At 41.2% G+C, this 22356-nt stretch overlaps 1 protein-coding gene across 1 annotated transcript in view; it reads right to left on the bottom strand.

Moving 5' to 3' along the window:
- COL25A1 (collagen type XXV alpha 1 chain) overlaps window positions 1-18141 on the bottom strand; it is a 530955-nt gene extending 512814 nt beyond the window's left edge. Inside the window, exons 1-2 of the mRNA XM_017347366.4 lie at window positions 17236-18141; window positions 16191-16260 (exon numbers count right to left, since the gene is read on the bottom strand). Coding sequence (XP_017202855.2) covers window positions 16191-16260; window positions 17236-17532 — 367 coding nt within the window. The 5' untranslated portion in view covers window positions 17533-18141. The remainder of the gene's footprint in view (window positions 1-16190; window positions 16261-17235) is intronic.
- Between the last annotated feature and the right edge of the window lie 4215 nt (window positions 18142-22356).

Here is a 22356-nt window from a genome sequence, read left to right as displayed (position 1 = left end):
GACTGCACAAATCATTTGTGCAGTTCATACAGTGGCACTGAACACACTGGGGGCTAACACCCAGGCATTGAAATCTACCATGCCCAACTTGGGTGTCACCCTAGATACTCTTGCCATTCTGGAGCACTGACCAGAGCTCCCTGGCCACACTCACCATAGGCCTCTTGGTATTCACTGAAAGTGCAGACATTCCACTAAGCCACAGAGGCATAGCTCAAAGATAAAAAAACCATCAGAGGAAAAACAAAAACAAAAATCAACAATCAAGTGCCTAAAAACAAATGCAGAAATTCAAGAAACAAGAATAAGGAAAACACCATGACCCCCCTTCCACCAAAGGAACACAACATTTCAATATTAGAATGTGAAGATGAAGAGACTGATGAAATGCTAGAAATGGAAAGCAAAAAATTAATCTCAGGATTACTCAAAAGCAATCAGAAACAAATCCACAAGCTAAAGAAAACACTATGTGACATGAATCAAAAATTTTTCCATGCAATTCAGATTTTAAAGAGAAATTAATATGAAATATTAGAAATGAACAATTCAATAGAGCAAATAAAAAATGTGGTGGACAGCCTTAAGAGCAGACATGACAAGGCAGAAGAAAGAACATCCAAGCAAGAAGACAAATCTGTGGAAATCTTACAGTCAGACCAAAGAAAATATAAAACTTAAAATCAGTGTTGGAGAATTATGGGACATTATCAAATACTGGTCATAGGAGTTCCTAAAAGTGTGGAAATAGAGAATGTACTAGAAAGCCTACTTAGGGAAATAATTACAGAAAACTTTCTCAATTTGGAGAAAGAGGGGACGTCCAAGTAGAGGAAGCACATAGAAGTCCTAACAGACATGACCAGAAAAGATTGTTACCATGGCATATCGTAGTAAAACTTTGTACAGTAAAACATAAAGAAAAGATTCTAAAATGTACACTAGAGAAACACCAGATTACTTTCAGAGGATCTCCAGTCGGACTCAGATCCGACTTCTCATCAGAAACCCTACCAGCTAAAAGAGAATGGCTAGATATAGTCCAAGCCTTAAAAGAAAAAACTGTCAACCCAAAATACTGTACCCTGTAAAGCTCTAATTTATGAATGAAGGTGAAATAAAGACCTTCCATAATAGAAATTGAAACAATTTGTCACCATTTGTCTGGCCTTACAAAAGGTGCTGAAGGATGTGCTACAAACAGAAACACTGAAAGAGAACTGATATCTATAGAACTTTTCACCCCACAGTTGCAGAATACACATTCTTCTCATCAGTGCATCGAACTTTCTTTAGAATAGACCATATGTTAGGCCGTAAAGCAAGTGTCAGCACATTCAAAAAATCAAAATCATACAATGCATCTTCTCTAACCCCATTGGAATGATGTTGGAAATCAACAACTTGGGAATCTCTAGAACATATGCAAACATGTGGAGACTCAACAACATGGTCTTGAATGAACAGTGGGTCACAGAAGAAATTATAAAAGAAATCAAAAAATTTCTGGAAACAAATGAAGATGACAATAGGTCATATATTATGGGATAGAGCAAAAGCAGTGTTAAGAGGGAAGTTTAATGGTACCTACATGAAGAAATTGGAAAAGTACCCAAAAAATGAGCTATCAATGCACCTCAAGGACCTGGAAAAACAGCAACAAACCAAACACAAAATTAGGAGGAAAGATAGAGAACAAAATTGAAATAAGTAAAAAGATAAGCAAAATGAAGAGGTTTTTGAAAAAATAAACAAAATTCGTACACCATGGGCCCAACCAAAAAACAAAAAGAAAAAAGAAAAAGAGAGAGAAGACCCAAAATAATAAAATCAGAAATGAAAAAGGAAATGTAAGAACAGATACTCCAGAAATAAGAATCATCATCAGTGGCCGGCACCGTGGTTCAATAGGTTAATCCTCCACCTTGCGGCGCCGGCACACCATGTTCTAGTCCCAGTCGGGATGCCGGATTCTGTCCCGGTTGCCCCTCTTCCAGGCCAGCTCTCTGCTATGGCCCAGGAGTGCAGTGGAGGATGGCCCAAGTCCTTGGGCCCTGCACCCACATGGGAGACCAGGAGAAGCACCTGGCTCCTGGCTTCAGATCAGTGCGGTGCGCCGGCTGTGGTGGCCATTGGAGGGTGAACCAATGGCAAAAGGAAGATCTTTCTCTCTGTCTCACTCTCTCTCACTGTCCACTCTGCCTGACAAGAATCTCATCAGTAATTACTACAAAGACTTGTATGCCAACAAATTGGGAAACCTAGAAGAAATGGGTATATTCCTAGACACATACAATCTACTACAATTGAGTCATCATCAAAAATTACTACAAAGACTTGTATGCCAACAAATTGGGAAACCTAGAGGAAATGGATATATTCCTAGACACATACAATCTACTAAAATTGAGTCATGAAGACATAGAAAACCTAAACAGACCAATACCAAAGACAGACATTGAATCAGTAATAAAGACACTGTCATCAAAGAAAAGCCCAGAACAGGATGGCTTCACTTCTGAATTTTACAAACATTTTAAAAAGAACTAATTCAAATTCTTCTCAAGCTATTCAAAACAACTGAAAGGGATGGAATCCTCACAAACTCCTTCTATGAAGTCTGTATTACCTTAATTCTTAAGCCAGAAAAAGATATGAGAGAGAACTACAGATCAATGTCCCTGGTGAACATAGATGCAAAAATCCTCAATAAAATATTAGCTAATCAAATCCAATAACACATCAGAAAGATCATTCACCCAGACCAAGTAGGATTTATCCCAGGGGTAGTTCAACATTTGCAAATCAATGAATGAGATACCTCACATTAACGAATTGAAGAACAAAAACCATATGATTATCTCAATAGATGCACAGAAACCATTCAATAAAATACAACATCTTTTCATGATGAAAACCATAAGCAAATCGAGTACAGGAACATTTCTGACCATAACCAAAGCAATCTATGACAAACCCATGGCCAGCACCCTATTGAATAGGAAAAAATTGGATGCATTCCCCCTGAGATCTGGAACCAGACAACAATGCCCATTCTCTCATTGCTAGTTAATCTAATCCTGGAAGTTTCAGCCAGAGCCATCAGGTAATAAAAAGAAATCAATGGTATACAAATTGGAAAGGAGGAAATCAAACTATCCCTATTTGCAGATGACATGATTCTATATAGGGGATCTAAAAGACCCAGCGAGAGACTATTGGCTCTCATAAAAAAAGTTTGGTAAAGTGGCAGGATTTAAAATAAACACAGAAAAATCAATAGCCTTTGTATATACAAACAATGTCATGGCTGAGAAACAAATTTTAAGATGAGTCCCTTCCACAATAGCTCCAAAAAGAATTAAATACCTTGGAATAAATGTAACCAAGGATATCAAAGATATCTATGATTAAAATTACAAAACACTAAAGAAAGAAATAGATAGAAGACACTAAAAAATGGAAAATCTTCCATGTTCACAGATTGGAATAATCAACATCATCAAAATGTCCATACAGCCAAAAGCAATTTACAGATTAATATGATCCCATTCAAAATACCAATAACATTCTTTGCATATCTAGAAAAAAATGATGCTAAAATTCATATGGAAAAACAAAAGACCCTGAGTAGCTAAAGCTATCTTATACAACAAAAAGCTGGAGGCATCACAATATCTGATTTAAAGACATACTACAGGGCAATTATAATCAAAACATCCTGGTACCAGCACAAAAACAGAATTATAGACCAATGGAATAGAATAGAAACTCCAGAAATCGATACAAGCATCTACAACCAATTTATCTTTGAAAAAGGAGCTAATATCAATCCCTGGAGCAAGAACAGTCTCTTTAACAAATGGTACTGCAGAAACTGGATCTCCAGATGCATAAGTATGAAACCAGACTGACACATTACATCTTACACAAAAATTCACTCAAAATGAATCAAAGACCTAAATCTATGACCTGATACCATCAAATTACTATGGAAAAACTCTGCAAGACATTGGCATAGGCAAAGACTTATTGGAAAAGACCCCAGAAGCACATGGAATCAAAGCCAAAATTGACAAATGGGATTACATCAAGCTGATAAGCTTCTGCTCTGCAAAAGAAATACTCAGCAAAGTGAAGATGCAACTGATGGAATGGGAGAAAATATCTGCAAACTACACAACTAATAAAGGGTTAACATCCAGAATATAAGAGCTCAAGAAATTCAACAACAAAACAAATAATCCAGTTAAGAAATGGGCAAAGGACATGAACAGGCATTTTTCAAGAGAGGAAATTCAAATGGCCAACAGACACTTGAGAAAATGCTCAGGAGCACTAGTCATCAGGGAAATGAAAAGCAAAACCACAATGAGGTTTCACCTCACTCCAGTTAGAATGGCTCTCATAGTAGTGCTGGTGAGGATGTGGTGGAAAAAGGTACCTGGTCCACTGTTGGTGGGAATGTAAACTGGTACAGCCACTGTGGAAGACACTATGGAGGTACCTCAGAAATCTAAATATAGACCTATCATACAACCCAGCCATCCTACTCCTGGGAATTTACCCAAACCAAAAGAAATCATCATCTTAAAGAATTATCTGTACCCCCATTTTCATAGCAGCAAAGTTCACAACAGCTAAGATATGGGATCAACCCAGATGTCTATCAACTGTTGACTGGAAAAAGAAATTATGGTGTATATATACTACAGAGTACTACTTAACTGTTCAAGAAAAAAAAGAAATATTGTATTTTGCAACAAGATTGATGCAACTGAAAACCATTATATTTAGTGTAAGCCAGACCCAAAAAGACAGAAATCATGTTTTCTCTCATTCCAGGTAACTGGAATAATAGAAATAGGTAATAGAGTATCTCAAATGTAAGGTATTGGAGTAAAATAGGCATTTTGAGATTCAATGATTATTTATAGCCCTTGCCTCTTCTGTTGACGAACAGTTCTTTTTCTGTTTATACTATTTGTTGAACTCTTTTACTTAGTGTAGGGTTAACTATATGATTATTAAGTTAACTACAAATAAATCTGTAAAACTTAAGCATGAGAATTTGAGAAAGAGGAGGAGGAAGGGTTGGAGAGTGGGTAGGAGGGAGGGTGAGGGAGGAAGTATTGCTATGTTCCTAAACCTGTATATATGAAATACATGAAAACTGCATTATTTAAATAATATTTTTTTAAAAATGCCTGTATTGCATATTGAAGTACCTTGGTTTAATACTGGCCTCCAGCTCCCAATTTCAGCTTCTTGCTAATGCAGTTCTTGAGAAATTGCAGGTGATGGATCATTATTGGGTTACTGTCTCCCATGTGGGAGACCAGGATTGAGTTCCCAGCTCCCCTATTTTGGGCTTTGCAGGTATTTGGGGAATGTCTGGCAGATGGGAACCTATATTAATCAAAGAAATTTTTTTAAAATACTATTTACAGAGAGTTTATTGGAAGGCATCACCAGTAATCTAGAGATGACTTAAAGTATATAAAAGAATATGCATAGGTTATATAAAAATATATCACTTTTTTTTTATTTGACAGATAGAGTTACAGACAGTGAGAGAGACAGAGAGAAAAGTCTTCCTTCCATTGGTTCACTCCCCAAATGGCCGCAATGGCTGGAGCTATGCTGATCTGAAGCCAGGAGCCAGGAGCCAGGAGCCTCTTCCTGGTCTCCCATGCGGGTGCAAGGACCCAAACACTTGGGCCATCCTCCACTGCCCTTCCAGGCCACAGCAGAGAGCTGGACTGGAAGAGAGCAACTGGGACTAGAACCTGGCGCCCATATGGGATGTCAGTACTGCAGGTGGAGGATTAACCTAGTGCGCCACCATGCTGGCCCCAATATATCACTTTCTATAAGGTACTTGAGCATCTTCAGATTGGGGCATCCACAAGGAGTTGCGGCTTGAACCAATTCCCCCTTCAGATACTGACAGACAACTCTAATTTGGGGGCAAGTTGTTCTTCAAATAATACCTTGTGAACAAGTATTAGCATCAGTCAAAAAATCAAGTGCTTTAAATAAATATGGATAAATTTAAAAGGCAATAGATTGCTGCAATTTGGTGACAAAGCCACATAGGGGAGCTGGCATTGTGGCATAGCAGATAAAAAGCTGCCACCTGTGATGCTGGCATCCCACATGAGTACTAGTTTGAGACCTAGCTACTCCACTTACACTCCAGCTCCCTAGTAAAGTGCCTGGGAAAGCAGAAGAAGATGCCCTAAGTTCTTGGGCCCCTGTACCCATGTGGGAGACCCTGAAGAAGCTCCCAACTCCTGGCCTCCACCTGTCCCAGCCCTTGCCATTGCAGCCATCTAGGGAAAGAACCAGCAGATGGAAGATCTCTCTCTTCTTCTTTCTCCTTCTCCCTCTGATTTTGCCTTTCAAATAAGTAATTATTAAAAAAAAAAAAGCCTCATATGAAGATCTGGAATCAAAGAACAATATTGTAACTAGAAGGCTTTAAAAAAAGAAAAAGTGGCTTGGGGCCAGCAATGTGGTGCAGCACGTAAAGATGCAGCTTATGACTCCAGCATCCCATATTGGAGTACCTGTTCAAGTTCCAGTTGCTCTGCTTCCAATCTAACTCCCTAATAATGTGCCTGGGAAGGCTTCAGCTGGCAGAAGTACTTGGGACCCTGCTACTGATGTGTGAAACAAGGAAAGAGTCCTGGCAGCTCCTGTCTTCAGTCTGGCCCAGCCATGCTTGTTGCAGCCATTTGGGGAGTGAGCCAGCATTGGAAGATCTCCATCACTTTGCCTTTCAAATAAACAAAAAAATCTCATAAAAAAAAAAAAAAAAAGTGCCTTTAAGAAAAGGATGAACGAAGTGTCAATTTTCTCATGAACACTACCATGCTCAGCTACATGATGCAAGTCCCAGCTTTCCAGCACTACCATTGTGACCACATGTCCTTTTTGCCGAAACACTACAACCTTTTAGTGCAGGAGTAGGGAAACTTTCTCCTGGCAAGGGCCATTTGGATATTTATAACATCACTCACAAGTCATACAAAAGTGTCAACTTAAAAATCAGCCTGCTAGAGATGCATTGAATTTTGAATGCTCCCTGTGGTTGCCTTGGCAGGCCAGAATAAATGATTCTGCAGGCCTTATACTGCCCACAAGCCAGAAATTCCCCACTCCTGCTTTAGAGAGATAATAAATTAATAGTCATTTCTGGACTCTGTCACTGATTTCTAGCAATATTTCTAGTGCAGAAGTTTGAAGATAAGGTCTGTGTTAACAAGTGGAAGGTTCCTTTAGACATAGCAACTTGGATGACAGTGGGAACTGGACTCATAGGAATTTTCTCACAGTGTCCCATAGAATCCTAAGGCCCAATGAAGATGACTTATGGGCCACCATGGCATAAAGGAATGGGCAGCAGAAAGGAAGAGTTGTAGGATTTTGGCTTCTGTCCTCCTAGGTCAACAAGTGTAGCAACCTAACATTGTGTCCAATTTCATCTACCCGGGTTTCTCATAAGACTTCACTTGTCCAGAGATTCAACTTCTAAGAAAAATGTTGTAAAACCCCTGACCTGCTTGATCTACAGGATGTGTCTGAGCTTCTCTATGTATGCTGATTCACAAGGTCCTCAAAGAAAATATTTAAAATACATGCAGCTCAGGGCAGCAGTGCATGTAAAGAGAGGAACCACAGGAAAAGTCCTCAACAAAGCCAAGGCTTCAGACCTTCATCATCATCATCATCATCATCATTGATCATCAACTTTTATAGAGAACCTTCCATAGAGAGGTCTACAATGAGCCCCAAATATACACAAATACAAACCAGAGTCAAGCCAAAGTGCTCCAAACTGTGACTGGTAGACTCAACCCACTCCCTTGGCAAGTAGAATATAATTATATCATGGGACTTCTTACCACTTAGCAGGTATCAGGATCTGCCCATGAAAGTCATGCATTCTTTGACCCTCTTAACCCACTTGACCCCCAATCACATAGACAACTATCTTCAGAAAGACAGTTATTTAAGAATCTTGTTTCCATTCCAACTTTCCCTTCTCTGATCTTGTGCTATAATTGTTTTAGAAAGTTCACTTAGGAGTCCCAGAACTTGCAATCATTTTTGGCATGATTCTAAAGTTAAAGGTTCATTTTTATGTATTGTTTGTAAAAATCACTTTTATCTTATGATCACATAATATATATCTAAAAAATTCCAGCAAGATTCTAGAGCCTATGAGGCCACAAACTGAGAGTTTTGGAATTACTGGAAGGACAAACAACTCACCTTTGACAACTCCCAGAGCTGACCTAAGATACAAGAATGCCAGGTAAGGAACTTGTCCACTTTCATGACACAGTTAATCATAGCAAATTAAGGCTAAAAAGGGAGCCACAATGCAGATTTAATGGAGAATTTCTCTGGCTTCCTATTGTTCAGAATTACATTATTATAAAAACTCTAAAATACCAGGCTTTTTAAGCATGGTAGTACAGGAGATATAATTCTGAGAGACTAAGAAATACAGGTGACATTTTCCTCCCCTCTTTTACTCTTCTAATATGTGAACTGTTTGGTTATAAAAAGAGGAAACAATAGGCCCTTCTTCCACCTTACCTGACTGCTTTTAGTTAACTATATCATTACTTTCAATATACCTAAATGTACAAACAAGAGCTGGCTACAACTCACACAATTTACTCAGCCACTTATTCTAAATGTGAAAATTGTGTTTAAAAAATGTGTCAGCCATATTTAAAATCCAAAAATGAAAATGTTGCACACGTAATCCAGGAGACCAATGCTTCTAAAATCAATATGCAAATAAACAGACACCATTTTTGCCTTCTTGGCAAATAAGATCTACACCCACTAAACATGCCTTTATGGCAAAAAGAAAAATTTAGCAATAGGACTACGAAAAGCAGTAAGAGATGAAACAAAGAAAGCAATTTAACTATCATATTATGTACCAGCTGAAGGAGAAAGGGAGACCCCAGATGAAATGATATCAAAAGCACGTTAGCAATTTGAAGTGATTCTATATACTCAGAAATTATAAAAGGAAGCACCCAATCCTAAACTTGTAAATTCAATTACATTTAGTTCATTTATTCTGGCTTTTGGAATTCTATCCAAAATTCAGATCTGTAAATTTATCTACTAAATAACAAATGTCTTCAAGTAGTTTGAATGTAAAACTTACTAGATTCTTTTAAATATCTTAAAGCTGATAGGACACTCTAGTTTTCAAATATGTGGAAGAAATTTGCTTCTACCATTAATCTCTTCAATTGCAAAGACAGGTAAAGAGATAGAAGTCAACTAGGGATTCAGCTGGGAAGGAGCTGCAAGAATAGGGGAAGTCCTGCTGTTCAGCTCAGTTCTTCCTCTTTGTGGGCATAAAGTAGAGGCACCTGCCATCTCATGGTATTTTCTCAGGGAATCTTAGCATTTAGATGACTCACAAAATGGTCACTGAAGAAGACAGAGATGATGCTAAATAATACTCAATTTTAATTTGTGATTTCCACTTTAGTATTTTACTCTTCTGTATTACTTTCTTTTTTATTTTAATTATCTATTTGAAAGGCAGAGGGAAAGAGAAATACAGAGTCCAAGAGATAACTCCCACCCACTGGTTCAACCCCAAATGCCTGTAACAGATCTTGCATCAGCTGGTTCATCCTCCAATTATATGCAATACCCAGAATTAGGTCTAGGCAAAGCAAGGAACCTGGAACTCAATCCAGGTCTCCTACATAGGGGCAGAGACCCAAGTAGTTGAACCATCATCTGCTGCTTTGCAGGATGGACGGTAGCAGGAAGTTGTACTGGAAGCAGAGGAGCCAGTACCCAAACCTGGTCACTTGGATATGAGATGTAGGTATCTCAAGTGACAACCTGAATGCTGCACCAAATGCTTGCCCAAGACACTGGCTTTTTAAAGCCATGTAGTTGATTTTGCACAATTACATAACAATTGAAGCAGAGTAGTTTATTAGGACTCCCAGAGGCTACTTGTACCTACACATTCTTCAAATGAGCTAGAAGGAATCTAATGCTGTGCAGAATTTATAGCCTTCTCTTAAATAATTTCCAGCTCATGGAAGAATAGAACTACTAGGTTGATAGAGGGAAACATTTCTGAAGAATTAGTTTCTTAATTACTTACAGATAAGAAAAGCTAAGAAATAAGTACCTGGTTTCAAGAGGCAATTTGTCCTTCAGGGATCAGGGCATTTTGCCAGCCATCACTACTGGATCACCTAAGTGTTACATCCCAATGTCTTTACTCATTGAGACCTACACAATTTAATATGAATGCGTGGAGGTACTGGGATGTTACACTGTAGCATTTGGCCTTACAAGAGAAGAACACCTGCTATTCTCATTTAAGTAACATTTACAATATTTAATTTGCCTTATTTCTGCAAACTGTTTCTGATTATTCTTTACCTCATATAAGTGAAAATCTACACATTATTATCCTTTTACTTGATATACTTTTTCCATTCATTGTGCAATTTGTTAGGGGAAAAAATGCAGGGTAAATAAAAATCATGTTAGGAAATACAGGTATTCTATGATAAATTTACATCAGTGAGATAATTTAAAGGTTCTTCTTAAATGATGGGACATAATGGACAATCTTAGAGCTATCATTAACAATGATTTCCAAAAACTGAAAAGATGCCATAAAGTCAGTACTCAGAGGCTCTATCACTCACATTTATGAATGGGAGGTACTTTTGTTTGCCTACATTTACTTGTATTTTACATACAATCATTTGAATAGACTTGGAGGGCATACAAGGATATCCCAAGTTCTCTAGTGTATCTTTTGTTGTCTCTAACTAAACTGTCCAGATGACACAGCTATGTCAATTTGACAGTTATCATGCAATGTGCAGGTCTGGCAGCTCTGTTCCATACCACAGACATTCAACATAAATCTATTTTCAGGAGAAAAGTAGAATGCATCCTTCTCATCATTTCTGTCTCAACAACCTTCTCCATAGCAAAAGTTTTTTTTTTTTTTTCTGTATATGTGTGTGTGTGTGTGCTTGTTTTAGTTGCAGTATCATTATAAGTAGAACAAGATTCACTGTACCTTTATCCACCCATAAATTCTTGGAAAGCCAAAAGCCAAGTGAGGCTATGCAAGTCAACATTTTATTAGTTACTAGAGCTTTTATTTCTCATCAGAAGCCAGATTTCCCACTACTATGAATTTCAAAAGAGAAGTATACATTTCTTTTTCCTCCCAATGGAAAAAAATCTGTAGTATTTACAAAATAAAAATGCTAACTTGTCATGTGCTTCAAATTATATTATGCTTTTTCTGAGCTGTACTTGTCACACCTGTATATTCATGTCACTTCAAAATAACCATAATCCTCTTTGATATGCAACTCCATGCGGGCAGATATTGAGTTGACCTTGAACATCAGCACTTTCCTTATTTTCTAGTGCAGTATTTGGTATATTTATGGCAGGCTCTTCAGCTATAGAGAACTGACAAATGTGCTTCACAGACCATTACTGTACATCATTCCTATTCTGGAGATTTGAAAATAGTCTCAAAAAGTTGTTCTTGGAAAAATCCGCCCAAGATTGTATAGCATATTAATGACAAAGCCAGGATCAGAACTTTGGATTCTTTGGTCCCCATTCCCATTCTCTATTACACAACAGAGGGTCTTACATCTAATACCCTGGACAGCAACATGACTGATAAATACCGTACAGACTTTTGTGGTCTAACTCCATTTGGTAGGCTGCCTGGCTCCCACTGTTCTTTATCAGTTGGAGCATGCGAACTCTTCCAGAAATATGCCTGGGTTATACATACTTTATGCAGGACTCAAAAAACAGAACCCAAAACAGAATTCTACAGCCATAGCAAAGAGTCATTCTCTCACATCAGAGTCAAATTTTACATCAGCCAAGCCACCAATGCCAATGGAATTTCTATGGCTCAGCTACTGCTAAATCAAATATTCTGCTGAACAGAGCTTCAATTTGTATGCATCTTCAAAAATTATGTGGGAGTTTCCTAAAAGCAAATACATTTAAAAATAGAGCTTTTCCTGGGCACATGAAAAAAGAAAATGGGAATATTTTGGGGGTGACACAGAAGATCTACAACTGTGTTGTGGGGATAGTTGTCCAACTATAAATTTACTTAAAATGGATAAATATCATAAGTTATACTTCAATAAAGCTGTTAAAACCTAGGTCTGACAATGAGGTAGATACATAATCTCTTGTAAACATCATATGAAAAACTGTAAAGACATTCTTTACTATCCCCATGCTACTTCAGTTGCTATATTTAAAAGGTCAAAATTCTTCCATGTGATTTTGGCAAAAAATAATGTACGAACTAACAGAAATGCCTGTAAAGAACCAAATTTCACTGAGATAGCAGTAAGAGAGATACTGACATGTATGATTATCTGCATAAATGAACTACAGATGTACTAGTTTAATTAACCATAGTGTTTTAGTCCAAAAGCTGCCATTAATAAGCCACTGGGTTTTGAGCAAGTTTTATAACATCTCAAGTCTCATTGTTCCCATTTATATCATGTGTCTCTGTGGACTAGATTAGAATTAAATGGTACACAGTACCAGAATACCAATTGTTATCTAATGAACAGCTAGTAATATGTTACATTGTCCAAGTATTATCACCTTATAAGCAAAGTATTATTGGCCATTTTTTGCAAATGAAGAAACTGGAAAATAGAGAATATCACTAGTTTGGCCAGAATCAGTTATTTAGTAGCAGATGCAGAATTCCAATCCAAAATTACCAGCTCTAAAACATACCTTTATTGCTTTGGTTTTTTTAAAGATTCGCTTATTTGAAAGTCAGAGTTACAGAAAGCTTTTTCATCTGCTGGTTCACTCTCCAGATGGCCACACATGGTCAGGGCTTGACCAGGTCAAAGCCAAGAGCCAGGAGCTTCTTCCAGGTTTCCTAAGTGGGCAGCAGGCACCCAACATTTGGGCCATCTTCTGCTGCTTTTCCAGGCCATTAGCAGAGAGCCAGATCAGAAGTGGGGCAGCAGGGGCCGGCACTGTGGCATAGTGGGTAAAGCCACCACCTGAAGTGCCGGCATCCCATATGGGCACCAGTTCAAGTCCTGGCTTCTCCACTTCTGATCCAGCTCTCTACTATGGCCTGGAAAGCAGTGGAAGATGGCCCAAGTCCTTGGGTCCCTGCACTCAGGTAGGAGACCTGGAAGAAGCTCCTGGCTCCAGATTGACCCAGCTCTGGTCATTGCAACCAATTGGGGAGTGAACCAGCTGATGGAAGATCTTGGTATCTCTCTCTCTCACTCTGACTTTCAAATAAAAAATATTAAAAAAAAAAAAAAAGTGGAGCAGCAGGGACATGAACTTGTGCCCATATGGAATGCCAGTGTCATGAGTGGATGCTTTACCTGCTATGCCTCAGTGCTGGCCCTTCACTCTTATTCTCATTAAACTTTGGGCTTTTGAGTTTGACAGATATGGGCATGAATCCTTGCCTTGTTAAGTTAATCACTTCCTTCAAGTACCAGTTTCCTCATCTGTGAAATGACATTACCAATACTTTACTCATTTAGCAGTTGGGAAAATTATAGTGTTTCCTGTAAATAGAAGACATCCAGTAAGTGTCTTTCTCATCCCCCTGCTGCAGAGCTACCTTCCTGTGTATTTTTTTTTATTTATAAAATCTATGATTCCTTTAGAGCCTACCTGCATAAACCTCACTGGAGATGAATTCTATCAAAAGCAATTATAACAAACATAAACACACAGTGCTAGTTCTTCAGAATTGGTCTCTGGCTTTGTGATGCAGACTGTCAACAAGAGTGTCAACTTCAAGGGGTGGGCATCTGTCCACAGGAACTGAGCTGAGGTCACAGACTTGTCTCACTCTGTCCTACAAACAGATGTCTGGGTGACAACTCAGTTGCTGCAAACCAAGGTTACAGTAAACCTAGGGGGAAGTGCCCAATCTCCTTTCTAATCCTCTTGGCCAGCCATTCATTCTCTAAGACAATACCTCACTGACCATAACTTAAAATAACTAGTTTCCCACAGTATACTATTTTCAACATAATGCCTTTATTTGCATGATTCAGATTATTCCACAGGCCAAAGGAAGTGTTTATGCAATAGAGGTTTGTCAGCAACAAATTGGTTTGATTCTATGTCATGGAATGCACACCTTCCAAAGGTTACCTCGCAACTTGCCAAGTAAACCCTGATGCAATGTGGGGCTCTAGTGGTAGCAAGAAAGTAAAGCAGCTGCTAGTGAGAGCCAACAAAAAAAGCCAAGAAAGTCACTCTTCATTATTATGTTGACGTGTTGATGTGAAAACTAGTTCAAAATAATCTTCCATGATAAAGTAAATTCTAAATGTAACAGCTTTCTTCCAGATCACAAGCTAGTCTTCAATAACTAGCCTAACTAAACATTATGCAGCACTTACATCTTTTTCAGAAAATTGAAGTCAGTGTTAGGGGTCTCACTATTCTACTTTATACCAAGTTCTCTAAGAATTATAACAATTATAAACACTAGCTACTTTTCATACAGCTAGTAAAGCTACCATACACACACACACACACACACACACACACACAATGCTGGACTCTAATTGGTGTGATCAGTGAAGTCCTCTACCAACTGTCCTGGGAATTTAAATAATCCCCACAGGCTGATGAGGCTGTTGTGAGTTAATTCCTGCACTAGAAAAGTGCCTTCCTTGAATATCTGACTTCTGAGGTCTTTTCCAACTTAAAACAACTAAGAACGAATCCTACAATGTCAAGTGTTAACTCTTTGTTTTCCTGTTACTTGGTGCATGTCTTCTGATCAAAAGGCTTACTTAAAAATTACAGCTCCATTATGATTAACAACATAGTAGAATATACACAGTAAAAATTTTATGATGTACAAGCTGGAGTTGGCACTTAAAATTTAACATGGTGCTTGGGTGGGCTATATCAAAACTAGTTATTAAGGGGAAAGAAAACAATTTCAGACTATGAAAAAACTACAGGAACTAGCCTTTCCATACACACCCATGCATGGCTTAAAGACAGGGATACATTCTGAGAATTACACTGTTAAGCATTGTTCTACCAACATCAGAGTGTACTTACACAAACTAGGATGGCTGGTCGTTGTCACTAGGCAATGTACCCTTATGGGTCCACCATGGTATATGTGGTCCAGCATTCACTGAAACATCACTATATAATTCATGGCACTTTAAATATCTATCATGTTCCTAACATTAAAAGAAACACTTTACATGTGTGGTAAAAGAAACTGAATTGTCCATAAATAAACTAACAGCATTTATCTGAAATAAACATCTCAAGACATCTCATAGGAGTGTTAGTTAATGTCTTGTCTCTGTTGACTCCACTAGATTTTCCCAATAGCCATATTCCAAGAGTTTTTAAATGTTAGTTTGACAGATAACCACCAAACTTCAAAGGTCTATGAAGGAAGATTTCATGAGTACTATTGATTGATAGGTCTCTCTCCTTCTCACATGCTGTCTTTATCCAGTTCCCTGAAGCTACACAGAAAAATGGTAAACACACAAGAATCTTTTCAGAGAAGTCACTGTGAATGAAATGGTTTGTAGTGAGAAGCTCCAGATAAAGAATTAATTTGCTTTTAGTCCTTAGATAGAGAACTCTTCTGTAGACTAGGAAAATGTGGACATGAAAAGTAGAAGGGGATTCCCAATATAATCACATGCCACTGGGCACATAAAAGAAACCTGCATTTAATGCAACATTAGCCACCAAAGCATTTAAATCCAACAGTTCTACAGCCCGCTTTACCACAGACATTTAAAAAAGTTCATACAACTCAAAGAATATTTTTCAATTTGTGAATCTAAGAACTTTTGTCTGTATACATCATTTTGCCTGTATTTTTCCTTCGTGATTATCTGTGTCCTTTGCTATCCCACAACAGACTTTAGCATGCTTCTTAAAATAATATTTGAGGCCCTTTTTGCCATCCTTTTGCCTGAGACATGTTGATTTTATTAAAGCAAGTTGGGTCTGCATTCTTTCTTTACTATTATTACAGGTAGACTTGGCAGACTCAAGACCTTTGTTTTAAAATGCTCTGCTCTGGAGACAACCTTGTTAAATAAGTTCCATTTTACCTGCTGGGCAGTTGCATTCTGAAGGTGCTTCTCTTGCAATTCTTATTTTAGCCATATGTTCATAGGATTTCTGTAGGAAGAGAAGTATTAACAATCATCAGTAGCATTGTAGAGAATTAGGTACTCTCTGGCTGTATGCCTGATTGATCAGCATTTCATAGCCTGCATAACATTACCACGTACTTGGACTTTAGTCAAAAGGTAACAGTACCCAAGCCCTAAAAAAAGAAAATGGTCATTGACATGGTATCAGGATTGGGGGATTTGTACAACATTTTTCTCCACTCTTCAACTGCTACCACCCTTCTCCCTTGGCTCAAGCATACACACTCAATGCATAAACCCAGCACTCATATGCTGCAGTTCCAGGTAAGCTGTAGCTTATCAGGAACAGCTAGTATTTTATATATGAATGTCAAAGGCATTATGGTGTTGTATGGCAACCACTGCCACACAGCCTCTCTGTTGGAAAAGTTTTAGAAAACCTGCAAACTCTAAAGCCCTCATTAAACACAACACAGGTTCCTTTCAACTCCCAACTGAAAGGACTGTGAATTCCTAAGTATGCCAAGCTCTGTACCCATTACCAAAGATAAAGCTATTTTTTAAAAAATAAAGTTTAAACTCTTAATATGAGAAGGTTCAATTGTAAAATATTTATTTTAATCAGAATAATCTCACTTTTAAGAGTGATAACCTTTTTGTGTATTACTAACACCTATAACCCCAACCTTCTTACCACACATGAAGGTTATCACAGATGTTATCTAGACAAGGAACAGTCTCCATACAGTTAGCAACGAATCTCATTAGGCTACAAAACTAGAACCTTGCCCTTTTAGATCTCCATGCATGTTTAGCCAACATTGAGGAAGAGTGAGTGAAGATGACAGAGACAGAGGCGGCCTTATCCAGGGATGTGCAGACACAAACACAAGCCACAAGGAGCGCAGATGGGCGCCTAACACCGCACACACAGCCAAGCACACAGAATGCCCCCTTTGCAAGATGTTACCCACGCACAGAACACCCCAGCCTCTCACACCTGAGCCAGAAGGCGCTCCACTTTCTCCTGCACCATGGCCTTGAGCTGATCCTCGGTATCAGACAGCAGAGGAATGGAAGGGGCCCCTTTCGCCGATTCCAGAGCGGCTATCCGCGCCTGGAGGTCATTGGTTTTCACCCCCAGGTACAGACAAGACAGGATGGCTACCACTGACAGGAGGGCTGCCAAGGCCGCGCACTGGGGTCCAGCCGCAGCGCAGCGCTGCCCCGCGGGGCTCGCGTCCGCCGGTCCGGGCTCCCGGCCTCCTCCTTTCCCCGTGTGCTTCTTCACCAGCATCGTGGCGGGGTCGGCTGCCTCGGCTTCACCTTCCACCCTCGACCACCTCCAATAATTGTAAAAAGAAATAAACGGGGAGAGTCCTCCGAAGTTCAGTCCCGGTGGCTGCACAACTAGTTGGCGCGGGAGCGGGACGCGGAGAGGGACCTCGGCGTGCCTCAGCGTCCGGACCAGCGGGCGAGGACCATCCTCCGCCTGCCTCCCTCCTCCCAGAAAGGCGTGAAGAGCACCTCCGTCGGGGGACCGCGTCAAAACCGAAAGGAAGTCCACCGGACACCTCCTCCGAGGTCCCCGGGAGCGGCCGCGCGGGGTCCGAGGGACAGCGGATGAGGGGCTGCCGCTCGCCCCGCCGCGGAGCGCGGACCTGTTGCGTTCCCACTACTTGGCCTTATTTCCACCTATTTGGTGTCTTTCTGCACGCCGGCTTGCTTCCCACCTGGACTGGGCTGGAGGCTGGGAGGCCGAGAGACCACGAGAGGGGCGCCAGAGGGCGGTCAGGCAAGAGGAGAGCCAAAGGGCCCGAGCTGCCGCTGCCCACGGTCTCTCCGCGGCCCCTGCGGCTGCGAGCCTTAAATACCCTTCGGGATGCTCGGGTGTGAGTGCGCGCGCGGCGAGCGCCTCGGCCCTCCCCCGACCCCCGCCCAGCAGCTCCCGCCGCAGAGCACCCCCCGCGGGAGCCCGCCTCATTATCATAATGTATTCACCTTCGCGCGCTCGCGGCTCGGCCCCAGACGCGAGCGGGGCGGGGCGCCGGAGCCGCGGAGCGGGAGGTCCACATTAGCATAATGTATGCAGATAGCGAGAGCGAACGCCGTGATTGGGTGGGAGCTGGGAGACCCCGCCCCCTTCGCTGAGTAACTTAGGCGTCGGCGAAGGCCACCTCTCCAGGGCCTGGGGCCAGAGCGAGGTTGGCGGTGGAGGAGGCGCCTGCTGCGGCTTGCGACCAGCCTAGCCCAGCGCACCATCTTTATCCTGTTGAAAATGGAGAAATGGCCTACGGGAAGGGCTGCGATGAAGCTAAACGCCCAGCCCTCCAGCCTCGCCGCCAGCGCTCTTGCGCGGCGTTTCCTGTCCTCCCTCATGCACCCGCGCCCCAAGGCAAAGCTCTGTCCCTGTCTGGGGCGTCCAGGTCCTCACTCCCGTCTCTCCCCAGGGCGCGCTTCGCACCCCCCGGCCCCGGTTGGCCTGTCTCCACGGGGCTGCGTCTGCTCCAGCCCCGCGTTCCTGCCCTGTACTAGGGTGCTGACGACGTTTTCCTGAGTCCCTGCTTTGCGGGTTTGGAAAGGAAAGTGTTGGACTGAAGCACGCAGTCAATTTTTTCTCTGACTCTCCTGCAGTTCATCTGGCTCAAATTACAAGGTCTCTAGTGGGAATTCTGAAAGTTGGTAACAAGTAACATTTTACATGGGACTGACTTTTGGGACAGAGAGGGGCCTGGGATCCCACCTTTTACCCTAAGAGCTCTCACCTCCTTTTCCCCATGAGAAATGTTTGCTTTCTAAGCAGGCTACCCTCGGGCGGTTGCAGACTACTGCACTAAGCGGATGGTTCACAGGGGTGAAAGGATGATTGCTGGCAGGAAGCAGGGTGACAGCAACATTAGGGGACGGAACAGGAGTCACGTTGGAGGGAAGCAGGGAATTTTGTCAAATCAAGACTAAATTCCTTACGTTCATGTTACATAGTCGTGTTCACAGGTAACATCAGTGTCACCTGACACACAAAAATTCAAATGCCAGGATCCCAGCACAGATCTTCTGAATCAAAAACGCTGGGGTGCAGCGGATAAGGCAGCCACCTGCAGTGCCAGCATCCCATATGGACACCGGTTTGAGACCTGGCTGCCCCACTTCTGATATGGCTCTCTGCTATGGCCTGGGAAAGCAATGCAAGCACAGCTCTGGCTGTTGCAGCCAATTCGAGAGTGAACCAGTGGATGGAAGCCCTCTCTGCCTCTCCTTCTCTGTGTAGCTCTTTCAAATAAATAAATAAATCTTAAAAAAAAAAAAGACTGAATTTTTAAACAAAATACATACCGATCTGTATTTATACAAGCCCTCTGTTCATTTCGTGCACATCCAAGTTTGGGAACCACTGGTGTCACACTTCAAAGACTTTTTTTTTATCCAAACCTCAGAACCCTGTATTGTGAGTGAGGAATTATGGCCCCAGTTTTATATACAAAGAAACTGTTTTCAAGGCACCTTTAACTGTGACTAAAGGGGTTTCAAAGATCGGGACCAAAACCATAACTGCAGATTTTTGGTATGGAGTCAGCTCTTTCTGATTTTCCAGTCACCTCTAACCATTCCTCAGTCTGCCTCCCAAGCTTTTCTTCTGCTTGCTCCTAGGATCTCAGTCTTCTCTTTGAACCTGGTATACTCCCACCTGTAGAGTTCCCAATTACCACACTGATACTGAAGAGTCATCAAACAAGGTTTCCAAGCCCAGACCTCCCTCCGGAGCCTCATAGTCAATTCCTTGTTCCTCATTTCCACTTGAATGCCCTGCTAGTAAATCCAGCAAGCCCCCACCCCCTGCCTTCTTACCTCCATACTTGGCTAGTCTTTTGGTTTCCAGCTCAGTGTCCCCAGGCCAAACTATGGAATAACAAGCCCTGACTTCTCCCTTGCTCTTCTCTCCTCATCTCTCTGAATTCCTCTGATACTTTTTCCACTGTGTTTAGCCTTATATCTTACAACCCTCTTTGCCCAACTCCACTGCCTGGAGTCTGTCATCTCACCAGCCCGTTCTTCTTACTCTCCACGCCGGTTTCTATAAGTATGGTGACAAGGCACTCTGTCTTAAAATGTCAGTAGAAAAGTCATTTTCTGCTGTGGCTGACACTGATGGTTGGTTACACATTCAATATGGATGATGCTATGTTCTTATAGCATGCTTTGTGTAAATTTGCCATGAAAAGGAACATTAACAACTCTTACAAGCTCTCAGAACTATCAGATCTTAGTGGAGAGATAGCGTAGGGATTGTGTGGATTTGGAGCCTTTATCCAGAGGATTACATTTGCCTTATGTGTTTGGTGGCCACAATACCTCAGAAATGTACCAGCCATTAGTGCTAAGATCTCAAAACCCAGTAGATTCTCTGCATCAAGCACAAAGAATGCATGGACCAACAAAGCCCCAAGGGTTTGAACCCATGTTGTTCTGTAGATTCATCGGTGCACAGTTGTTATTTGGGTTTGCATGCAGAGAAGGATTCAAAAAAGGTAAAAATAGAACTCAAATTGCAATAGTCCAGCTGACTCCAATTTGCCTAAGACTGATACTGATAGTCATAAAAGACAAGCAGCTGGCCATAGAACAGCTTTGAGGTAGGAAGAATAATGGACCCCTGAAGAGGTCCATATTCTTTTTTTTTTTTTTTTTTTTTTTGACAGGCAGAGTGGACAGTGAGAGAGAGAGAGACAGAGAGAAAGGTCTTCCTTTTGCCGTTGGTTCACCCTCCAATGGCCGCTGTGGCCGGCGCACCGCGCTGATCCGATGGCAGGAGCCAGGAGCCAGGTGCTTCCCCTGGTCTCCCATGGGGTGCAGGGCCCAAGCACCTGGGCCATCCTCCACTGCACTCCCTGGCCACAGCAGAGGGCTGGCCTGGAAGAGGGGCAGCCGGGACAGAATCCGGCGCCCCGACCGGGACTAGAACCCGGTGTGCCGGCGCCGCTAGGCGGAGGATTAGCCTAGTGAGCCGCGGCGCCGGCCTGAGGTCCATATTCTAATCTCCAAAACCTGTGACTATGTTCTAGCATATTATTCAGTTAGGGATCTTGAGATGGCAAGACACTCTCCAACCTTGTTAGGGGGACCAATGGAGTCAGCTTTCTGTTACTATAACAATACCTGGGGCAGGCTACCTTTTACTACTTTTACTTTTACTACTGAGAAGTATGGCTGGAAGTTAAAATAAGAAAGAAGATGCCTGGGAGAAAAGTAAGACAAACAAAAATAAGCAGACAAAAATGAGATAATAGGGGAAACAAGATATCTAAGTAAGAAGTGTTAATTTTTGTTAAAAGGCATAATTTCCTATCCACCTCTAAGAGGTGGATTAATAAAGGATATAAAGCACAGAGGTGAAAAACTAAAATGTATTTGAAGTGTTGACATTTTATGTATATTAGAAAGATTATCTGACCAAAGGAAGTAGCTAGGGTAATCATGTTATGCTGTTTTTAGATATTAATCATAAAAGATACTTCCGATAGAAAATGTCTTTGAGCATCATTAATTTTTGAGGATAATAAATTTCCTAAAACTGCAATGTTAACCAAAGTTCCCCTACCAAAGTTACCAAAAAGAAGCAAATGTATGAGGGGACTTGTGGCCATCTTTGTAATCCATAACCACCTGTTGTGGTCACTAAGGACCTTAATAAAGAAAATGGAGTGGGTGGTATTTAGCTTAGTGATGAAGATAACTGTTGAGATGTTCATGTCCCACATCACTGTGCCTGGATTCAGTGCCTGGGTTGTACTCCTGACTCCAGATTCCTGTTAAGGCAGACTTTAGGAGGCAGCAGGGATGGTTCAAGTAATTGGGCCCTTGCCATCTATACATGAGGTCTGAATTGGGTTCTTGGTTCCTGGTTCCAGCCTGGCTCAACTCCAGCCCTTGAAGGTATTTTCGGAAGTGAACCAGGAGATGGGAACTCTGTCTCTCTGCTTCTCAGATAAATAAATGGTTTTTAATGGCCACATGAATTGTGTGTCCTATTAAGCATGCCCTTTTATAAACTTCAAAGAAGAAGATCTCATAGATACGTCTCTGAAGAATTTTCCAGGAGTGTGAAGTGGGCAGCAAGGAGTTA

Source organism: Oryctolagus cuniculus, chromosome 8 (genome assembly GCF_051225735.1).
Source record: "Oryctolagus cuniculus isolate XC-2025 breed Fujian yellow rabbit chromosome 8, ASM5122573v1, whole genome shotgun sequence".
Classification (NCBI taxonomy): Eukaryota; Metazoa; Chordata; class Mammalia; order Lagomorpha; family Leporidae; genus Oryctolagus; species Oryctolagus cuniculus.
Note: the sequence above shows the minus strand (reverse complement) of the source record. Positions and strands in the feature narration are given on the sequence as shown.